The 1473-nt window shown below is 37.8% G+C and overlaps 1 protein-coding gene across 1 annotated transcript in view; it reads right to left on the minus strand.

The window, feature by feature from the left end:
- Nucleotides 1-622: 622 nt before the first annotated feature.
- Nucleotides 623-1473, minus strand: part of LOC103131687 (interleukin-1 receptor accessory protein-like 1) — a 76063-nt gene continuing 75212 nt past the window's right edge. The window contains exon 4 of the mRNA XM_007543384.2: nt 623-1236. Within this exon, the coding sequence (XP_007543446.1) occupies nt 1042-1236 (195 nt within the window). The 3' untranslated portion in view covers nt 623-1041. The remainder of the gene's footprint in view (nt 1237-1473) is intronic.

Here is a 1473-nt window from a genome sequence, read left to right on the forward strand (position 1 = left end):
TTCTGAAACTTGCAATAAGGTGCAAATAATATGTGGGTAAAATCAGTGTCAGAGTGATAAAGCGTTTTGGCACACATGCATACACACGCAGGCATGACATATGCGGGTCAAATGCACACTTAGAGTATAGGAAGTCTTGCTGATGGTGATAATATAACTCTGCCAATGACTCTCTCATAGATGTAAGAACAGGTTACCTCATCATATGCTCCAACCAATCATTGTAATTTGGTTGACACGTCTTTGTATAGCATAAAATACATCTTCAGTGTCATCTTTAATTTTTTTTTTTCTACCTGGGAGCTGTATATGTGTGGCTGAGCGGTGGACAGTGACTGTTTTGTAACCAATAAAACAGGCCTGATTCAGAACATGTGCTTGAATAAACTGGCAATGGAGAGAAAATATTTTGCTGTCCTGTCACTTGTAATAAACGTAGTGTGCATCGCACTCTGCTGAGGATCTTTGATGAGGAAGGAGTTTACAGCAACACCTGGCTAACCTCAGCTCGTTTCCATTTCACTCATGAAAACTTTCAGATGTGAATAGAAATTTAAATAATTATATTTAAACCGTGGAAATCAATCGGCTAAGCAGAAAAAAATAAACACTTATGAAAAAAAAATGACATCTTTCAAAAACTTCAAACTTCACTTGTAAAAAGCAAAACATTACATTTGTAGAAAAAGATGCAATCCAAAATGCTTTGCATCAACCTTGGTTGTGACAGACTCCCTGACAAGCAATCTGTCACCTGCTCCGGATTCAGGCTTAAATATTTCAACAGCCTTCAGGAAAAGTGCTGAAGTGGCTCAGAGTGGATTCAACTGCTGAGCAATTAAAAAAGCTGAGAAGTCAAAAGAGGCTGTGATGTTGACTGAAAGGAATAGAGGCCAAACTATATTTTTTTACAGAGCAAAACAGTTTAAATCAAATCAGAGCAAACAAATTAATGGATTTCGCTGCTGCTGCCAGTGTGCAGTCCCGGCTTCAGACAATCTTATGTTTTTGTTATACGCCTCAGTTTGCTGCAGGAATAGTTCAAGGGGGAAAAGACGGAGAAATCTGGAATATTCTCTTACCTGTGACTGATAACTCGGTAGTCCTCCGAACAACAAAGTTCCCAAACGGTATTTCACAGGTGTAATTCCCAATATCATCTTCTCTCACTTCCTTGATGAACAGAGTGTCCCTCCTTCTCTCTATGGTTTGTCTCCACTGCTTTGGCTTGCAATCCTTTTGTTTGCAAATCAAATGACAGACATAAGCAAAAGTTTCAGACAAATATGGTCTATAGTTACTGTGCTGATTTCAGGTGTACTCTTTAAAATGTTTGCATCATGACCACAGTCAGAGGGAAAAGAGAGCATTGTTTTAATTTCAACAAATTGGAGAATAAAGCAATTGAATTATCTACCAAAATAAGAATTAATACCTTTGCATTCATGACCTGTTGTTTATTGCTTAATCATT

The sequence above is a fragment of the Poecilia formosa genome, unplaced genomic scaffold, assembly GCF_000485575.1.
Source record: "Poecilia formosa unplaced genomic scaffold, Poecilia_formosa-5.1.2 Scaffold813, whole genome shotgun sequence".
NCBI classification, from domain to species: Eukaryota; Metazoa; Chordata; class Actinopteri; order Cyprinodontiformes; family Poeciliidae; genus Poecilia; species Poecilia formosa.